General features: G+C 34.7%; 1 protein-coding gene and 1 long non-coding RNA gene across 2 annotated transcripts; both read left to right on the top strand.

The window, feature by feature from the left end:
* Positions 1–6,314: 6,314 nt before the first annotated feature.
* Positions 6,315–10,590, top strand: LOC111189906 (uncharacterized). The gene is made up of 4 exons (XR_002648927.2): positions 6,315–6,332; positions 8,381–8,444; positions 9,465–9,505; positions 9,967–10,590. It is a non-coding gene; the product is annotated as an uncharacterized LOC111189906 (long non-coding RNA).
* A 1,879-nt stretch (positions 10,591–12,469) lies between these two features.
* On the top strand, positions 12,470–14,171 carry LOC125787586 (uncharacterized). Its single transcript, XM_049472005.1, has 4 exons — positions 12,470–12,524; positions 12,792–13,094; positions 13,800–14,108; positions 14,164–14,171. The coding sequence occupies exons 1-4, from the start codon at positions 12,470–12,472 to the stop codon at positions 14,169–14,171; spliced, it is 675 nt and encodes a 224-aa protein (XP_049327962.1).
* Positions 14,172–15,506: the final 1,335 nt, after the last annotated feature.

The following is a 15,506-nucleotide window of genomic DNA, read 5'->3' on the forward strand; positions in this document are numbered from 1 at the left end:
ACTGATCTCAGACTTGACTCATGACTAGACTTCTTAGATCTCTTATTGATAATCGAAATAAGATCAAAATGACATTACCGATATTTTCTTTTAAACAACCACAACAAAAAGGGGTTCTATACAATTGTAAGGGCTGGTGGACGACTGAGGCGTCCTCCGGGGCATCGGAGGGCGTGCCAGGCCAGCGCCGAGGGTTAATTGGCTAATTACCAACACCTGCTATGAACACCTTAAAAGCAGAGCCAACCAGCCACTCGGCGCTGGATCTTTGAAGCTCGTGAGAGCGAATCTATGCCCGATTTTTCTCTGAGCTCCGGCTCTCATTTCCCTTCTTTCCTATCCACGGCAAGTGCCGTTTTTCCCTCTCGAGTTTGGTGTGGCTGTGTCGAGCTGTGTGCTCCACCGCTCTCCTCTCCTTCTCTGAGTCTTTGTTTGTGTGTATGTGTGTGTGTGTGTGTGTGTGTGTGTGTGGCAGCCCGCGAGGCACGCGGTGTGCTCACCTTTTCATATATTATTATTATTATTATTATTATTATTTTCCTTTTTTCTTGGGTTTACCTGCTTTGAGATCCACTGCTCTGCACTTGGGTTCTAAAACCTTCTGGGCTGGAGAGCTACTGCTCCCACCCCATTACAACAATACTTTTGAAATTTTTTATTTATGGAATATACAGAATAATTTGTAAAATGTATATTAAAAGCAGCAGTCCTGACATAACCTCTAAAATTTTCTTTTAAATTGAAACAGTACTGATCTTGAGTTGGAAAGTGTCACAATAAACATAAGAAATGTACGATTTTACAGACTAAGAACCATATTTGAGAGGATTTCATTACTAAAGAACCATTTAAACCAACAAAAAAACATCATTAACAATTAAGGGATACGTTTTTCAAGAGATCTTCAAAAGCTGTAGTTAATAGAATTATTGGAGGGTGAAAATGTAGTAAAGTGATTAACTGTTCTGTTTTCCTGGATTTGGAAAGTAAATGGATAATCCCTAGTACGTATCCTTTTAATGGTATATCTGTATGTTGCAGATGCTCCTCAGCTCCGGGTGACTCCTGCTGGTAGAGGTTCAGTTCATCTGAACTGTACGCCTCAATATCCATCAGTGCCTCAGTGTGATTTCTATCCAGAGGAACAGAAGAAAAAGATCAGATCTTCTTCCTGTCAGCTCTCACTCACTCTGTTTGATCTGATCACGTGGGCCGGACGCAGTTCTAGCTCACTTAAACCGATTAACATTATTTGCAACCATCCTGTGAAAACATCCACTAAAATGCTGATGTCTCCAAACTCTCTCCCAGCAACAGTGAAGATACTGGGTAGGTCACTGTACTGTTCTTTCACTGCTAATAACAAACTATATACTTATCGCCTGATATGAGAAGCAACTCTTGGTTATACTGATTGGTCCATACATGCAGAAGTAGTGTGTAACAAATTTGTAACTCATTTGTAACAGATGTCTTAGCATGGAGTTGTAGAGGTTCTTAATGGAGTCCTGTTATAATCCATCACATTTAGCTCGAATATTCTCACAGTTCCTGAAAAATTTTAACTTCTAAAAGAAACTCACACATTTTTATTTGGGGATAGTTCTGATGATGTGTCTGGCTATGGTACAGTATCTGTGTCTTCAAGGCTCCTGAGGCGGCAGTAGTATGTGGACAAGCATTGTCCTGTTGGAATAATTACTTGAGTTTGCATTTAGAAGAGATAGAGGCACTGAAAAAACTTTTCTCTCCGGCGCAACATCCCACTTCATTCCTGTTGATTGATTCCTTCTGGGTGCAGCTATTATTTTGACAAGTGTAAACTATCATCATCACTTAAATCCTAAATGAACGTCACTGTTTCTCTGATCTCTCTGCAGATAACAAACCAAAACTGACCATCAATCACAATAAACAGAGAAATGAATTCACTCTGGAGTGTGAAATATGGCTGCATCAGTCTCTCAGTGCTGATAGTAGATGTAATTTCTACATTGGAGATGAGAGTTTATTGTGGAAAAAGTCTCAGAAGAGGGAATCTGGCTCACTGATTTGTAGTTTTCCAGCATCTAAGACGTTTCTTACTGGTCGTATACAGAAAGCGAAGAGCACAGTAGTGAGCTGTGATTATTCACTAATCTCTGAGCCAGCCGTCCACTCTCCCCTCAGTGACCTGTTTGACCTTAAAGGTGAGAATCTGCTGCACAATATTATCAAAGTGTCTCATGCTGTCTACTCTATGGAAGTAAAACAGTGTCACCAGACTTTGAAATTTAAAAGCACTTGAATTTTTAGCACTGAATTATTTTACATTGAATTATTGCATGTGATTTTTTTTGCCTCTGAATTAAACACTTTAATTTTTCAGTGTATCATTATCACTTATTTTATTTTAATGTAAAAAAAAAATCAAAAGTAAAAATTCAAGTTTAAAAAATTCAATTAAAATAAATTCAGGTTGCTCAAATTCGACCTGTCAAATTCGACTGCTAAAATACAACGCTCAAAATTCGCTGTCAACATCCGGGACACACAGGATGAGCAATTGATTCAGTCTTCAATCGAGCCAACAACCAGCCAATCACATCACGCACCGAAGATCACGTGACAGGTAGCGCCTCACGGCTCAGAGCCGCTCAACGCGAGTCACAGCCCCCTCCGCTGCTCCTCTCGAGTAGGTGAGTGTAAAACAGCTGAAAACAGGGCATTTACCTCACCACTGTGGCCATGTAATATCACTTAAACGGTGTAGAAATCATCACTTTAACCACGGTTTGCTCTGTGGTTTGTAAACATATTACATTAAGATAGATATCCTGATATACCTTGTTAAACTAACTAAATAAATAAATAAAGCTCCTCTGTTCATTTCAGAAAGAGCTTCAAACACGAACACTAGATCAATTATTTATAAATACAGCCAGACTGTGTGGAAGATAATTACTACTGTAGAATCTGAGATAGTAACTTAGTTAGCTAAATTATAGCTACCTATCTTGCTAGTTAGCTGTGGGACTGTGCGATTATAGACAAGATACTACCTAGTTAGCGGTTTGTTTAGCAATATCTTATTTACACTTTGCTGCAAAGTATGTTGCTTAGTGTACTGGCCACTGTCTAAATAAATATATTGAGCTATATTACACTTACTGTACCCCTCTCAGGCTGGTCCTCTCATTAAATAAAGGAGATTAAGCTATAATACACGAGAGGGAGTGCTATAATGTGTAATATTGGCACTGCTCTGCTGCAGTCCAAGGCCAAAAACTGTTTGGTCATAAACACTCCGCGAGATAAAATAGTTCCATTGCTCCTCTGTTTGTAGCTGCGCTGTTTGGCTTGTAAGTGCTGCATCGTTGCTAAGTTACCTGTATGTCGCTAAGTAATACATGGAGAGCTTTAATTACAGTACAGTACATTACAAGCTGATAACGGCACTCATAAAACGCCTCTCAAGCAATCACACTGCAGTGTCAGAACTAACTGTGGTATAATGTATAATTCTCTCTGCATTTATTAGTAATGGACCTGAGTGTTTTAGTTTCCTCTATCACCTCCGTCACCACGACCAGTCCAACAACTAGTAAGTAACATAAGATTTCAGTACATCATTGCTGTGACGTAAAAAACGTATTTGTTTAGGTTACTTTGTCATGCAATACTGACACTAAATTCCACTCAGTTTGTATCAGGTATACCTAATTTGTGTAGTTTTACAGAGTTCAACTCAGATCATATTAATGTGTTCATGTTTTACTGAGTTTGTATTAGTTCTCATGAGTTTGTATCAGTTTGTATAAGGTTTACTAAGTTTGTATCAGTTTGTATCAATTCTACTGAATTTGTATCAATTCTAATGAGTTTGTATCAGTTTGTATCAATTCTATTGAGTTTGAATCAAATTGTATCAATTCTACTGAGTTTGTATCAGTTTGTATCAATTCTAATGAGTTTGTATCAGTTTGTATCAATTCTATTGAGTTTGAATCAAATTGTATCAATTCTACTGAGTTTGTATCAGTTTATATCAATTCTACTTAGTTTGTATCAGTTTGTATCAAGTCTACTTAGTTTGTATCAGTTTATATCAATTCTACTTAGTTTGTATCAGTTTGTATCAAGTCTACTGAGTTTGTATCAGTTTTATCAATTCTACTGAGTTTGTATCAATTCTACTGAGTTTGTATCAATTCTACTGAGTTTGTATCAGTTTAAATCAGTCAGTTTTATTGAGCTGGTATCAGTTTAGTATCAGTTGATATACGTTTTATAAAGTTCATCTCAATTTTTTCAGTTTTATAGTTATTTCCAGTTTGTATTGATTTGTATTTACTCAGTCTGTATCAGCACCAAGTTTTTCTTGGTTCTTCTGTCTACTCTGTTCTTAGAACAGCTCAGTGTATAATATTGTATAATTCTCTCTGCATTCATTAGTTCCCTCTACCACCTCCTCTACCACCTCCCCCATCACCTCCTCCATCACCACGACCAAGCCAACAGTTAGTGAGTAACATAAGAATTCAATACTTTATCATTGCTGTGATGTAAGTATCAGTATAGATTATTTGTTTTCAGTTCACCATGCAATACTGACACAAAATACAGAAGACATAAAATCATTATTTCTGCAAAGGTAATTGTTAATAAACAGCATCATAATGCTGCCTAGTGTGTAAGAATGTGATCACATGACTCTTCAGGTCTTCATACTCACTGACCACTGCATGTTTAATGCTATTCTCAGCTACTGCATCCGCTGTTCCCACACTCCCCAGTAAAACCACAGCAGACAGTGAGTATACACTGTTCTCTATTTACACACACTGTGATATATTCACACAGTCTAATAGCAGACAGAGATGCTGGTTACATTTTTAAATGTTTACAGGCGGTTTTGCTCAATTTTAGAGTTTAATATTTTACATCTGCAAAAGAAAAATCCATTTAATCAACTTATAAACAGATATGAATATTAAAATCGAAAACTGAGGGGCGCTGAGTGGTCCAGCAGTCTAAAGCGCTGCCACTATGAGCGGGAGGTCACAGGTTCGAACCCCCGCTAATGCAGTTTTGCCATCAAGCTGCCGGCGCTCAGAGGGAGCAAAATTGGCCCTGCTCCCTCCGTGTGGGTAGATGGCGCTCTCTCCCCACATCACTACCGGGTGATGTTTACAGCACAGGGCATCTGTGAGCTGATGTATCAGAACCGAGTTGCTGCGCTTTCCTACGAGCGTTAGCGCTGTGATGCTACTCAGCAATGCTGCATCAGCAGCAGTTCAAAAAGAGGCAGAGTCTGACCTTACATGTATCGGAGGAAGCATGTGCTAGTCTTCACCCTCCTGGTGTGTTGGGGCATCACTAGTGATAGGGGGAGTCCTAATGAGTGTGTGGGTAATTGGCTGCGTAAATTGGGGAGAAAATGGGAAAAATTAGAAGAAAAAAAATCGAAAACTGAATGATCATAAAAAAAGAAATTAAATGTAAAAAAAAAAAACATGATATAAATAATAATAATAATAATAATAATAATGTAATATTTTCTGGAATATTAATAACACTACTAATGATGATGATGATGATTATTATTATACACTTATTTTAATAATAATGTAATTATATGTGCAATAATAATAAAAAATACAATACACAAATTTTATTACACAAATACACAAATTTTTAATTACAATTACATTTAATTACATTTAAAAAGTATATAGTATACGTTCAAAATAGTTATCAGATAGTCTATATCATAATTACTGTAAAAAATAGTGTTTTTCTCTTTTATTATTTAGGAGAATGGCTGGTCCTGGTTCTCTCAGTGACCAGTGCTGGTGTTATACTGGGGGTAATGGTCACCTGTATTTGTGGGTTTTACAGTAAGTGCATCAGCTGATATAAATTAATACTCACAGCAAATAAACACTCAGCTCACTTTAGCTTGCTTTGGTTTCTGCATTTAACTGTTCATTTAATAGAAGTAAAATTCATAATATATTCAATTTATTTTCAGGTAAGCAACGAACTGGGAGGTGAGTAATTATTTTTAAGAGTTTACAATTTATTTTAATGGTTAAATAGATGCTTTACATTTGCTCAGTCTTTCACTGAAATAGAGTTACATTCAATAAAAAAAACAGGTGTATTGGATTTATGTAGATATATTTTAACCTTTTGTTCTGTATCTAACAGAAATAATGTCAGTTCAAGTGGTGGAACTCGGGGTACGTGTTCTTTTGTGTTCTTTATTTAAGAAATACTAATGTTAAAACCACTTAAATTATTTAAAATCTGTTTTTTTTATATGTTTCGCAGGAGACATGACAGCCATGGTAAGTGTGTTGTATTTTCTTATATTTCTTAGTCATAATAATTATTGTTACTTATGATCAGGGGCTTCGGCCTCGCCACTAGGGGGGCCTCCGTATGTCAAATGACAAAAATTAATTAAAAAAACGAAAATTACAAGCAATAAAAAAGGAAAGAGTGACAGAATTATTACAGAAAACACCAGCGTGGAATAGTCAGCCTGCTGTAGCAGCTACCACCAGCAAAGATGCGCTGCGCTCCCTCTCTCTCTCTCTCTCGCTCTCTCTCTCTCTCTTTCGCAGCGCTGAGCTGAATTCAGCGCGACCTTCCTGTCAAGTCTCCCGTTTTGGCCGGGAAACTACCGTATTTTACTTCTCTTTCCCGCCGTCCTCCCGTATTAGTATTTTCCCGAACATTTCTCGTATTATATTAAGATTAAAAAATATATATTATTGAGGAGACAGGGCACTGACCGCTCTGTGTCTCTTAACCAATCGTAGAGCCGGTTCAAGGAGAAAGTCCCGCCTTTCAGGAGAAACAGCCAATCAGCTTGCAAAGGAGAGTCAGAGTGGTGAAGCCCCCCGTCGCGGAGTTCAGGCAGCTAGTCGGAGCAGCTGATGTTAAAACAGATCTGGATATACAGCGATTTTTCTAAAAGAAAGGTAACGATATAGGCTAATCATGTAAACTGTGAGGAGATTTTTCTGATAGCTGCTTAAAAATACTCGTCTCCAAAATAAAACACACAGATTAAACCTTTTAAAATAAAAAAAATTACAGCTTGTGACTCATTTTAACTAGAAATGTGGAGAGGACCGAAATTAACTGAACTAATCAGGGGTGGAGTGATCAAAAGAAAGTATGAATTAAAAATTATTGTGTAGGCCCATTAGAACTAATTTTTACTGATGGAATATATCTGGTCCATGTCCTTTTAGTAAAAGCTCATGATACTATTTTTAGGTCACCAACAGTCATTTTGCAGAATTTGTGCACCTTTTGTTAAATTTTAAATCCATTAAATAAATAAAAATATATCATATAAAAGAGTGCATTTATTACAAAAAAGACATCAAATCTTATTTTTTTTAAATATATAGAAAAGGGTTTTTAATTTGGCTGTATTAAAAGAATGACATATGTAGGAATGTCCACAACATTTCAGATTCTGATAATCTAATTGTAGTGTGTAAGTGGTTCACATGTGGTTATTTTAGATTTTTTGTAAACCTGTCTTAAATGTAAGGGATACTGAACTTTTGTTGGGCTGGTGGGACGGCTTTAAGCGTACAGAGGAAAATATCCCTTATTTTTAAATCTAAAACTTGACAGGTATGCAGCGCGAGGCTACAATAATAATAATATAATATAAAACTCAGTTTAGTTAAATAAATGAAGATGTCAAATATAAAGGAAAGGGTGAGGGTTTGGTGAGCTGTTTCAATGAATTGAAACTGAAACTAACTGAAACTGAAACTTTTATTATTCTGCGCACTATAAGAAAGCCTTTGTGTTTTAAATGAGTTTTTATTTTATATTAATTATTGTTTTATTCATCTGAAATATTTTTATTATTTTATTGATTAAATTATTTTTTTCTTCATAAGATATACATTCTTTATTTTTTTATGTATCCATTTTAATGATCTTTTTAAAGTGTCCTATTTTTCCCTTTTTTGCGTATATATTTTATTTGTCTATAGTAAATGTATAGTAAATATAAGTAAAATATAGTAAATCAGTTTTTAGTTATTTCTAATCAACACCCACCCCCCCCACGATATCATCGTCCATCGTGATGTTTCCCTGTAAACATCGTCATCTGCCACTTTAAACGGTAGTCTGTCATAGATTGGTACTGTGTACGCTGTCGCTGATGTGTCAGTGTGTTTGTGTGAGGTCATGCATCAGAACATGAAATGAAGAGCCTCATCCTGGTAATTAGCCCCGGGCATCAAAAAGTGTTAATCTGGCACTGCTTATGATAATACATATTTAAATAGAATTTTATATATGTTAGATTAGTTCTGATGACAATGACAATTACTGTTTAATGTTTCCCCTCTTTTAGAAACGTTTTCCAGACTTTACCTACTCACTGATTACCAGAGGGCCCACCCCTGCTCAGCCCTCAGGTAAGATAATATAATATATTAGATTCAATGTACAAAATCCACTAAATACCGAATGTTGTTATGATCTGCGCTCTGTAAATGTGGATAAACATGTCAATTATGCAGCATTGCTATAAATTTATTATGATAAATTATGAATCATCATGTAAAACAAGTCATTTCCCAGCCATTCAGCATAAAACAAAAAACAGAATACAAAATAAAATAACATAACATTAAAATTATGTTACATTTGATGACTTAATCATAATCAAACTTGAGGTTTGGGTGTTAAAACTTGGGACTCATTAGTTACTTGAAGTTTGCAACTTGTTTATGGAGGACCAAAAATGACAAAAGTATAAATAAATAAATGCACATATAAATGTAGAAATAAATAAATATATAAATAAATTAGTGAATAAATAATTAAATGAAATAAAAAAAATGAATAAATAAATAAATAATCAAAAGATTTACCTATATAATTATTTATGCATGTTTTTATTTATTTGTTTACATGTTGATTCATTTATTTAAACATTTATTTATTTAAACATTTATTTATTTAAACATTTATTTATTCCTACATTTATTTATTTATTCCTACATTTATACGTGCATTTATTTATATATTTATATATTTATTTAAACATGTATTTATTTATTCATTTATTTATTTCTACATTTATACATGCATTTATTTATATATTTATTTATTTATTTAAACATGTATTTATTTATTCATTTATTTATTTCTACATTCATATGTGCATTTATTTATTCATACTTATGTCATTAGTGGTCCTCCATACTTGTTTCCACGTCTGAAAAATAGCATAAAAAATATAGAAACTGTCCACAGTGAAGCACACACTCGCTAAAACACACCCAGTTTCCACACTAGTGGCAGATCTGACAGACTTTAGACTGTCTGCTGATGCACTGTTCGTATGAGTTTATAATTAATGATTAATAATTAAGAGTAATAAATAAAATACGGACTGGATATTGTAACAGGTCTGTATTTCTGTTTTTCAGACTGTAATGATGATGCAGAAAACCGTCCCAATAATACACAGGTAATAGAGAGCACTTTTAACTTTCACATGTCCTGATCACACAGCAAAACACATCCAATAATCAATAAAAGAAGATTTGGAGGTTTTGAGTGACACAGTCTTATTTCTTTAAGCATAAAAATTAAATATTTTTATTGAAATAAAAGAAATAATTTGCTGCTTTTGTAAATGTTAATGCACACAAGTCACTTAAACAAAACTTAAAACGTATAAAAAGAATCATGATAAAACAAAAAAAAAAAATCAGTATAAGCATATAGAAACACAAACGTCAGCTGAATTGTGCATTAAAGCAGAAACACTGTTTTTAGATCAAATTATTTATTTGTTATTTTACCTTATTATATTGTATTTTTAATGTTACTGCTTTTAATTGAGCAACTGAAGTATCTTATATCTGATCTTATCACTGATCTTTGTCCTGATGATGGTCTGCACTGTCTTTCTTTCTGTTTCTGCAGGATAATGATTTGTATCACATGTACTGCAGCATCACAGACCCAGCAGAGTTATAAATCTACAGTCTGCTGCAGATCAGAATCAGCTTTGCTGTGTATTTAATAATTACATCAATTAATTCAAACATTACAGCATCTACTGTAAAAAAACACAAGCTTTTCTGTTTCAGAGTATGGAACATTTTCTGTGTATATGTTTTCTTTGGAAAGTAGTATTAAAATGAAAATGATAGATGTTTTACGCAAATGTGGAACTCTGTATGGGGGATTACATACATTATATTTTAAAATTAGTTTTTAGATGAAACTAATCACAAACATAAAAAGCTTTCTTAGATTTCTGCCATTTTACACAAAGTTTCTATGTGAATAAGATCTATAAATCTCTGTAAATAAAGTTTAAAACTGCAAAAAATATGCAAAAAACAGGTTATCTAAAAGTTTAAATTTTCTAGCCCCCCTTCTGCCACAAAGTTATTGTTTTTTTCACAGATGTTTTATGCCTATCAAAGAGCAGATAAATCCTGTTATTAATTGATTATAATCAATTAAGTTTAATATACTTTATAGCACAGTGTTTCCCTCAGGCAACAACCCCCTTTTTTATTATTTAAATGTATTTTTACACTGTCCTTTAAATATTTTTTACCATTACAAATTGTTTTGGCTTTTGGTTGTTTTTTTTTATTTACTTAATAAAACAGTGATTTTTAATTCAGGGCAACAATATGCAGTTAGAATCTGTTGAAGAAGAGGTTCTCAATATATATATATTTTATTTTTTTTACCAACAAATATAAATATCATGATATAGAGGGTTAAACACACTTAAAGAGGGATAAATTAATTCCAATGTACTTCTTTAAATTTCTCATTTTTTTCATGTTCATAAATCATTTATTTTATGTATTATTTTAATTTATTTATTATTTATCTATTATTTTTGTTATATGTTCAAACAAACTGGATATTAAATGAATAAAAACAAAACCCTGTATTTTACTCATACAGTATCAGTTTTATTCATGTTTAATACACTTTTAGCTGTGAGTGGAGCTCCTGTTTGGCCTTAAACACAGTCTCACCCCGCAAAGCTTTTAATAAGCTTTTACCACAGTATTTTAATTCTGTGCATCAGCACAGTGCTGTACACAGACATATCACTTCATGTTTCTGAGAAGCTGATAGTTTCATTTTGAGAGCTAAAATAAATGTCCCGGACTGACCCGTAGTGATCAGTATGAGTGCTGGGCTGTAGCCTGTTTACACTGTACCAGTATATTCCGGTTCCTTCCAAACAACTTGATTTTGGTTTAATCTGTCCACAGTATATTTAGCCAGTACTGCTGTGAAACATCCAGGTGCTGGTTTTGCAAACCAGGATTCTTCCTCACCTCATTGATCATTCTGTGCTGTGCTCTTGCAGTCATCTTTACAGGACTTTACCACTCCTAGGGAGAGTAGCTCCATTAACAGTGCTGAACTTTCTCCACTTGTAGACCGTCTGTCTTACCGTGGACACATGAACATCAAGACTTTTAGAGATAGTTTTGTAACTTTTTCCAGCTTCATGCAAGTCAACAATTCTTGAACGTAGGTCTTCTGAGAGCTTCAGAGGCATGATTCACATCAAGCAATGCTTCTTAAGAACAGCAAACTCTAAACTGGTGTGTGTTTTTATAGGGCAGGACAGCTTTAACCAACGCATCCAATCTCCTCACACTGATTGGACTTCAGGTTGGCTGACTCCTGGCTCCAATTAGATCTTACAAAAAAGTAATTAGCCTAGGGGTTTACATACATTTTTTCACCCTCACTGTGAATGTTAACATGTTGTGTTCAATTAAAACCATGCAAACATATAGATTTTTGTGTGGCATTAGTTTAAGCACACTGTGTTTGTCTATTGTTGTGACTTAAATGAAGATCAGAACACATTTAATGACCAATTTATGCAGAAATCCAAGTAATCCCAAAGGGTCCACCTACTTTTTTCTTGCGACTGTAAATCTTCAACTCTGGAAATGTAGTGCCTCTAGTGGAGAACACGAGAACTGCTTTAACCCTGATGTCCTCATTCTATTACCAAAGTATCTTACAGTATCATTTTTTATGAACCATTTTTAGGCTGATCAAATATTACCAATCAAAACTGATGAACTGCACAAGCCTCTGAATTATATTCAGTACCGGTTAGTGCATGTATCTTACTGTAAAATGTAAGTTTATAAAATGACTGTATGTCTTTGTCTACATTACATAACATTACATTTGGCAGATGCTTTTGTCCAAAGCGACTTACAATAATGATGTACATAGAGTAATAGACGTTTATGGTAAAACAAATAAAATAAAATTAGACAGGGCATAAAGGAGGTCAGGTTTTATCTATAATGTGCGTGAGATGGTCAGAACCAGAAGTGAGTTAAGTGGTTTTCCTGTAACTCTGTGAGCTGTTAGAGTCGAGCTTCTCGATGCTCTCTCTTTATCTGCTGTTGGTGGAGAAATGGCTCTGATCATTCTGCTCTTTCTCCATCTGATTCTGGGAGTTTATCCTCAGAGTGAGTCTCTTTTATCACTTTATGCTCTAAATTCTTTAAACTGCTTTAATCAGTGACAGATATCTGCAGACTGAGAGCTTTAATTACTTTAATGTGATTCAGGTTTTAAACAGTGTTGCTAATTTGGTGTTCAGTCACACCAGTAATGCTTTTTAATGGTATGTTTTAATTTCAGGTATTTGTTGTAGTTTGTAATGTAATTGGAACAGAAATAACAGATCTGAAATTGTGATTCAGTGTGTTTAATAGTGACTCTCTCTATTGCAGATGTTCCTCAGCCCTTTCTCTCAGTGTCTCCTGCAGTTATCACACAGAATGGTTCAGTAATGCTGGACTGTGGAGTTGATAATGAAGAGTATCAGTGTTATTTCTATCCAAAGGGTCAAAATACAAATTTTGAATTCTCCTCATCCTGTCAGCTCTCACTCACTGGATCTGAACTGATGTTGTGGACGGGACGACGCTCTGGTTCACCTGAACCGGTTAACATAGTTTGTTTCTACAGTAAGAAAGCAACAGCAGGTCCTAAACCTTCTGATCACTCTGCCCCAGTTGCTGTGGTGATTCTGGGTAAGATATGTGCTTGTGTCTCTATAGCAGCTCTGTGTTACTGTGTAATGTGTACACTAAAAAATGTTCATTACAAACTGTATTTCCTTTCTCCAGGCATTCACCAAAAATGTATAAAAATAGGTTGTTTATTGAAATGTAAACAAAATTCTGTATACATATATACAGTAAAATACATAAATGTTTTACTAAAAAAACACAGTTTAAATTTTTATAGTAATTGTACAAAAAATACTGTTGCGGATATTTCTCTCTCAGAGTTTATTGCTCACTGTTTATATTACAAGAAAATGTTCAAGAAAAAAATCAGAGAAACAAAGTTTCTGTCACCCCTGCTGCCAGAAATACAATGATTATTTTCTGGTAGAATAATTTTCGGGCTGTCAAAAAAATAATAAATAAATAAATAAAAAGTTATCCTATGATTTGCAATAGGTAAAAAGAAAGGACTTTTAGTAGTAGTTTTTTATTTAGAATTTTCGCTTTTGGTTTATTTGGTGAGTTTGACATCTAGTTATCTGTTATATATTAGCAAAAATAATTATACCCCTTTCAGAACAACCTACTGATTTTGTGGCAGAGCTGTCTTTGTCATTGCTGTTAGAAGCGTTTTATTGCAGATTATTAAGAATAAATGTGATTGGATTGATTTTATATTCACTTGTTTGCAGAAGTTATTTAATGTTGTTGTTTATTTCTTTGCAGATCAGAAACCAACAATAAGTGTTCAATATGATTTTCAAGGTGATGAGTTTATAGCTGTGTGTGAAATACGGCTGTCACGGTCAGTAATTGCTGAATTTAGCTGTCAGCTCTACACTGGAGACCTGCTGTTCCTGAAGGCTGAATCTCAGAAGTCTGGCTTTGAAAAGTTGAGCTGTATTTTTACAGCTTCTAAAAATGATCTTTTCAGTCGTCTACACTCAGCCAAGAGCAGAGAAGTGAGCTGTGATTATTCTCTAAAATCTGACCCGTCTACCCGCTCTCCAAGGAGTGACAAATACGATATATCAGGTAAGTCACACATTAATTATATAATAAAGCTGTTTTGTGTTCTTTTATCTGACAGATACTTAATATGTTATATAATGTGTATGAAAGTTACACATAAGCTGAAATGTATCCTGAACATATACAGTTTTTATGTTCAAATGATTCTGCAGTAAATCAGCAATCCAGACTGTTTTACTGTATTTACTGAACTTTGTGTCTTTTTTATTGTTAGTTTTGCTTCCTGTACCAACCCAACCCACTACAACAGAAGAAAAAGCTGCTAAAGGTTACAACATTGCTTCATTTAACACTAAATTATCACAATTGCTCTTTATGAAATATTTTACCACAGTTAGTTCCGACCCTGCAATGTGATTGGCTGAGAGGTGTTCCATGAGTGCCGTTACCAGCCGGTTATGTACTGTAATCAGAGCTCTATATGTATTACTCCACATCATACAGGTAACCTAGCAACGATGCAGCGCTTACAAACCAAACAGCGCAGCTACAAACAGAACTGTGGTATAATCACAATAATACACTCAAGGTTTGTGTTATAAGGTGTAATATTGGCACTTTATTGGTTGTAGGCACAAGGCCGCAAGCTGAGTGCCGTGTGCCGTAGGTCAGCACAGCAGTGCCAATAACCACTTAACCAGGCACCTAACCAGCAGTGCTAATAATACACGTTATAGCACTCCCCCTCGTGTGTTATTGCTTAATTGTATACTCTCTTTCACTCTTTATACACTCTCTTTCAATTTCCTTCACAACCATCTTCACCACTAAACCTACAACAACCAGTGAGTAACAACATGAGATTTACTATGTAACACTCTTTAATAGGCTATATAAACATATAACACATTTTTGACTAAATTATATTATAGACTGTTCTGCTTTAGTTCACTCTACAGCTGGTAAGTAATTGCTTTGTATTATGCAATGTGATTTGTAAGTGTTTTGTAAGATTTTCTTTTGTTTTGTTTAGTGCACCCCCCATTATTGAAAATCTACAGCCAGTTAGATCATACCTTCAGTTCCTACAGTGTATAAAATATTGTGTAATTCTCTCTGCAGCTCCTCCAGTTTCCTCCACACCCCTGATAACCACCAAACCACCAACTCCCCATTCACCTGATACAGCCTGTGAGTTACTGCTACAAACTTCATTATTATAGAGCTTTACATGACATAATAATAAAATTCAGCTACCATATGAGGGCCAAATCAGGCTGGCTAACTAGAAAGCTCCTCAGCACTAACTAACCAATCTGTGCACAGTTCTAAATAGAAAGCTAAGAGACGCAGCTAACAATTTAGTGCCCCTTCCTCCAGTCAAAAGCTTATACATTTCAACATCAAACCTTTGATTGCAGCTTTTAAGCCCAATGCCCTCATTCCTTGGAGATGTGTGTT

This window comes from Astyanax mexicanus, chromosome 24, assembly GCF_023375975.1.
Source record: "Astyanax mexicanus isolate ESR-SI-001 chromosome 24, AstMex3_surface, whole genome shotgun sequence".
Classification (NCBI taxonomy): domain Eukaryota; kingdom Metazoa; phylum Chordata; class Actinopteri; order Characiformes; family Acestrorhamphidae; genus Astyanax; species Astyanax mexicanus.

Bases quoted from the DNA above. Each gene is read 5' to 3' on its own strand.
- LOC125787586 (XM_049472005.1), top strand. From the start codon at position 12,470: ATGGCTCTGATCATTCTGCTCTTTCTCCATCTGATTCTGGGAGTTTAT. The intron at 12,525-12,791 runs GTGAGTCTCTTT...TCTCTATTGCAG, and splicing joins TCTGGGAGTTTATCCTCAGA to ATGTTCCTCAGCCCTTTCTC. The intron at 13,095-13,799 runs GTAAGATATGTG...ATTTCTTTGCAG, and splicing joins AGTTGCTGTGGTGATTCTGG to ATCAGAAACCAACAATAAGT.